The sequence below is a fragment of the Muscardinus avellanarius genome, assembly GCF_963383645.1.
Source record: "Muscardinus avellanarius genome assembly, chromosome: 3".
Classification (NCBI taxonomy): Eukaryota; Metazoa; Chordata; class Mammalia; order Rodentia; family Gliridae; genus Muscardinus; species Muscardinus avellanarius.
Window position 1 is genome coordinate 39,798,031 of NC_137788.1, and position 5,056 is coordinate 39,803,086.

General features: G+C 52.0%; 1 protein-coding gene across 1 annotated transcript; it reads right to left on the bottom strand.

The window, feature by feature from the left end:
• Positions 1-241: 241 nt before the first annotated feature.
• Positions 242-775, bottom strand: TMEM275 (transmembrane protein 275; the record flags this gene model as incomplete). The annotated part of the gene is made up of 1 exon (XM_080691056.1): positions 242-775. One exon carries the CDS (start codon positions 773-775, stop codon positions 242-244), a length of 534 nt encoding a protein of 177 aa, XP_080547182.1.
• Between the last annotated feature and the right edge of the window lie 4,281 nt (positions 776-5,056).

Genomic DNA, 5,056 nt, shown 5'->3' on the forward strand with positions numbered 1-5,056 from the left:
CGAGACGCCACCTAAGGGACCAAGGCTCTGCTTCCTTCTTTGGGGTGTGAGCCCATCACCACATTCTCCCCCCTCCACCGAAGTTCGGAGACAGGACAAATGGAGCCACCTGGTGCCCAGAACTGGACCCTTAGGGGACATTTTTTTTCCTTTTTTTTTTTTTTTTTTGTTCTCTCTAGTTTTTGCTTAAGGGCACAGGATGGGGGGACCCCAGTCGGGGGCGCGGCCCGGGGCGAGTCCGCTAGGAGGCGGCCCGCTCCCGGGGCAGGTTGAGCTGGGCGCCTTCGGTGCGCGGCGCGGGGACGGCTGCGGGCGCGGGCGCGTCCAGGGCGAAGAGGCCGGGGCCGGGGCTGGAGCGGCCGGAGGACGCGGCCGAGGCGGCGGGGCTGAGCTGCACGGCCGTGGTGTCCTGCGCCGTGCGCTCGCTGCTCTCCATCTCCAGCGCCACCGGCCCCGCGCGCCCGCCGCCCCGGCCCGGGCCCGCCGCCTCCGCCGCCCGCGCGCGCGGGGCGCCCCGCCGGCTACACACGCAGCAGGCCGCGAAGAAGCCGAGCGCCAGCACCAGCAGCACCGGCCCCGCCACCAGCGGCGCGTTGTGCCCGGGCAAGAAGGACGCGAAGGCGCCCACCAGCGTCACGTTGACCCCGGCCAGCAGCACGCACAGACCGCAGGCGCAGCACAGCGCGGGCGACGGCGGGCGGGGCAGCCAGCGCTGGGCGCGGCCCGCGGGCGCCCGCGCCGGGGCCCCCGGGCTCTTCTTCTTCGTGGGCGGCATTGGCCTGCGCGAGCCGGGCACGCATCAAACTCCTCCTGCCGGCCGGCCCTGACCAGGTCACAGGTCAGGGGCGAGCTCGCGGCGGTCCTGCGGGCACACAGAAAGAGGGCGGGTCAGAGGGGCGTCTCAGCCTGCAACCCAGGCTCAGCTCGTGCCTGGGCGCGAGGAGGTCTCCTCCGGCCGCCTCTGCCCCTGGGAAACAACCCGCCGCAAATCGGAGGGGTCTGCCTAGGGTTAGCTTCTGCACCCGGTCCCTGAGTTCCTCACCACTAGTTTGCCATCCGTCCTCCCATCCAGCTTCCTCTCGTCTTCCACTTCCCCTCCTCCAAGAAGCCTTCCCGGGGTAACTGAATTAAGAAAATGAATAGCTATGAAGTCCTCAGCAGATGCTTATTAAATGATCATCATCATTACTCTCAATAGTTCTAGAGGGCAGGTGGCAGCTCTTGGTCCCCAAGTGGAAGAGGCCTGGGGATCCTCTGGTCTAGTCTCTCTTTCCCCAGATGAAGAAACTGAAGCTCACAGAGGTCTAGCAACTTACCCACCATCTAGGACCAGGATCCAAATGACCTGCTGCCTATCTTGCACGAGGCTCCGGTAAGCATAGCATTGACATCAGTGTTCCTAAACGTGGAATAAAGCATGGCCAGGGGAGAGGGAGGTGCTCTGGATTGCCCCTGATGTTTCAGCGAGAGGGGGTGGTCCCCATCTGGGCTGGGCCCCTGAGACTTTTCCTAGATTGGCCATTTAATGAGATTCCAGGCCTACGTATCTCCATTCTGCTACCCAGGATTTGACTCTATGGTTGGACCTGGATTCAAGAGTCCAATCAGTGGATGTTAGAATTCCTTTCTAGGAATCTCTTGGGTTATTTGGTTCTGGGATCTATCACTGGATGCTAGAATTCTGGAAATGCACGCAGAAGCAAAATATAGTCAGAGTCTAGGGACTTATGACTTCTATTTGAGAATTCTGTTCTATACCATCTTTTCCAGGTACCAAGACCTAGAAAGGATGAGACCATAGCTTGTGAGCTGTGTTAGACTCGTGAAACAATTGTAGAAAAGGGTCCTGGATGGGGAGGGGAGAGATGAGATGTGGTGCAGGTGGAGCAGAGCATGCAGGGTAAGGAGCACGAGGATGACCTGGACAGGTGGCCTGACACTCTGCCCAGGTTATCACCACTGTCACTGCTCATGTGGGGCCAATAACAGGACCAGCTTCATACGGTATAGTAATAATCAAATGTTTAAAGCAAGCACACTCTTGCGGTGGTTGACAGAGAAGGGAGCTATGAAGACCCACATCTGAGAGGCTGGTCATGTTGGAAACAGAACAGCTGGTCTGTCCCCAGGCAGAGATGCCTTCCTGAGTGTCCAGAGCCTGTGGGGCAGCTCACATCCTTCACTCTGGACACAGGTTGGACTCAGCCTGCAGGATGGCAGAGGGCCACCTCCAGGCCTGTCCAGATCTGATGACTCCAGGGCTCCCTTGCCTGGAGCTTTGCTGAGCTGCAGTCCTGTTCTCCTGGGACTCACTCCAACCAAGAATCACCTTGCTACCTCACCAAGCTGGCAGGAAGCCAGAAATCCTAAAATCTTGGCGAAGAAAGTACATGTTGATCCTCGAGGGCATAACCTATGGCTTGATGTGAACCCTCAGTTTTAGAACAATTTCAGCCATTCTTCCCCCGCCTTCTCTCTCCTCTCTCTGGGACCCTAATTGCACATATGTCGAACCATTCAATATTGTCCACATGTCTCTTAAATGCTCTTCTATTTTTTCCAGTCTCTCCACCCTTACTCCCCCACCCCCCTGTTTCAGTCTGGATTTTTTTTCTGTTGATTTATCAACCATTTCCTCAATCCTTTCTTTACATATATCTTCTCTACTGTTAAATTCATTTACTGAGTTCTTTTTTGGGGGAGGGAGGGGTACTGGGGATTGAACCCAGTCTTTATTTTTTTATATTATTATTATTTATTATTATTATTATTATTAGTAGTAGTAGTAGTAGTAGTAGTAGTGGTGGTGGTACTGGGGTTCCTGGAAGCCCTTCTACCTCCGGCTACACTCCCAGACCTATTTTATATTTTTTTATTTGGAAACAGGGTCTCTTAAGCCAGCGCAGCTAGATCCGAACCAGCGCGATCCTCCTGTCTCTGCCTCCCAAGCGCGGGGATTACAAGCGTGTGCCACTACACCTGGCTATAGTCTTTATTTTTTTAATTTAATTTATTTTTGTGGCACTGGAGATTAAACCCAGGGGCATCCTACCTCCGAGCTACACCCCCAGCTCATTTTATTATTTTGAAATAGGGTCTCACTAGGTCAAGGAGAGTCTATTTGTTGAGGCTATCCTCGAACCTGCAATCCTCCTGTCTCAGCCTCCCAAGTAGTGAGATTACAAGTGTGCACTAGCATGCCTGGCTCCCAGTCTTTATTTTTTTATTTTGAGGCAGGGTCTCCCTAAAATGCCCAGGCTGGACTTGAACTTTTAATTCCCCTGCCTAGCCTCTGGAGGCTGTGCCATTCCCAGTTTTATTTATTTATTTATTTTTGGTGGTGGTGCTCTGGATTGAACCCAGGGGCATCCTCTGAGCTACACCCCCAGCCCTATTTTATTTTTTTGATTTGGAAATGGCATCTCGCTAAATTGCTGAGAGCCTTACTAAGTTGCTGAGGCTGACTTCAAACTTGAGATCCTCCTGTCTCAGCCTCCCAAATACTCCGATAACAGGTGCACACCACCACACCCGGCTTCTCAGTCATCTTTTGAGTTCTTAATTTTTTAGTTCTTTATCTCTAGGATCTTAGCCCCCACAAGTCTTTATTGCCTTTGTAGCTCTACCATGCTTTTAAATAGACATCTCAAGTATTCAGTCTAGCTTTTTAAATTACTCTCAGTGGTGAGTTGGCCTGGTACAAATTATTCTACCTTAGCTAGAGACAGAATTCTGGACAAGAATCTAAATTTTTTACTTTAAGATTGATAACAGTTGTGCTACACAGAACACTTTACAATAATATCTAATTTTTTTTTTTTTGGTGGTACTGGGGTTCCTGGAAGCCCTCCTACCTCTGGGCTACACTCCCAGACCTATTTTATATTTTTATTTGGAAACAGGGTCTCTTAAACCAGTGCGGCTGGCTTCGAACCTGAGCGATCCTCCTGTCTCCACCTCCCAAGTGCGGGGATTACAAGCGTGCGCCACCACGCCTGGCTCTAATTTAATTTTTTAACATAAGATTTTTATTTACTATCATGTTCCCCATCCCATTTTATAGATGAGGAAATTGAGGTAGGAAGAGATTAAGTAAACTCAACCAATACCTCTCAATGGCAGGGCTGATGCCGATTATATAGAACCTAGAACCCAGGGGCAGTCTACCTCTGAGCTATACCCCTAGCCCTAGTTTTTATTCTTTATTTTAAAACAGGGTGTCACTGAGTTGCAGAGGGCCTCACTAAGTAGCTGAGGCTGGCTGCGAACTGTGATCCTCCTCCCAAATGCTGGATTACAAGCGTGCGCCACCAGGCTGGGCTACTGGTTCCAGGATTTGAAAGCTTGTGTCCTGACTCCAAAGCCTGAGCTCTTAATCTAGCACAACAGTAGACTTACTAAATGTTTGTTCAGTGACTGAAGTACCGGGCAAGGCTCTGTACTCTCACCAGGGCCTGTAGATAAGCTCCTGAAATTAGCACTTACACTTCTCAATTGTCAACAGCAGAGGGGGACAGGCTGTTTTCTCTGTGGCAGGGAAGGTAAACTCCCCTTGATTCTTCTTGGGTCAGCATACTTAGTACAAAAGAAAGCAAATTCTTGCTCAGGGGCTGAGCTTCTTAGTGCCAATTACCAATGAGTGATTCTTATCTGCTGCTGGGAGGCAGAGCTGACTCCATAAACAAAACAACTCCCAGAATCTCCACCCCAGGCTCACAAAAAGCTAAGGGCACGTGGGTGCTGGACTTAGGCCTGAGGTTGGGATCTGGCCATGTGCAGGGGGAGGCGTTGAGGTCATTCAGCGGCTGCATTTCAACTGGCACCATGGTTTCCCCTGGTGGACGGTGGCCCTCTGGATGCCCCTGTTGCAGCCTTGGCCCTGCTTTGTTGGGGAGCTCTGGCTAGCACCGCAGTGGGGTCTCCTAGGTGCTATTCACTGCACCCCTCTATTTTCCCCTCTTCTTAGAACCTGTATTCGTCCACTTTTTCGTCACTGTGACCAAACTACCTGACAAGGATGACTGAGAGGAGGAAAGGTTGATTTGGGCTCACAATT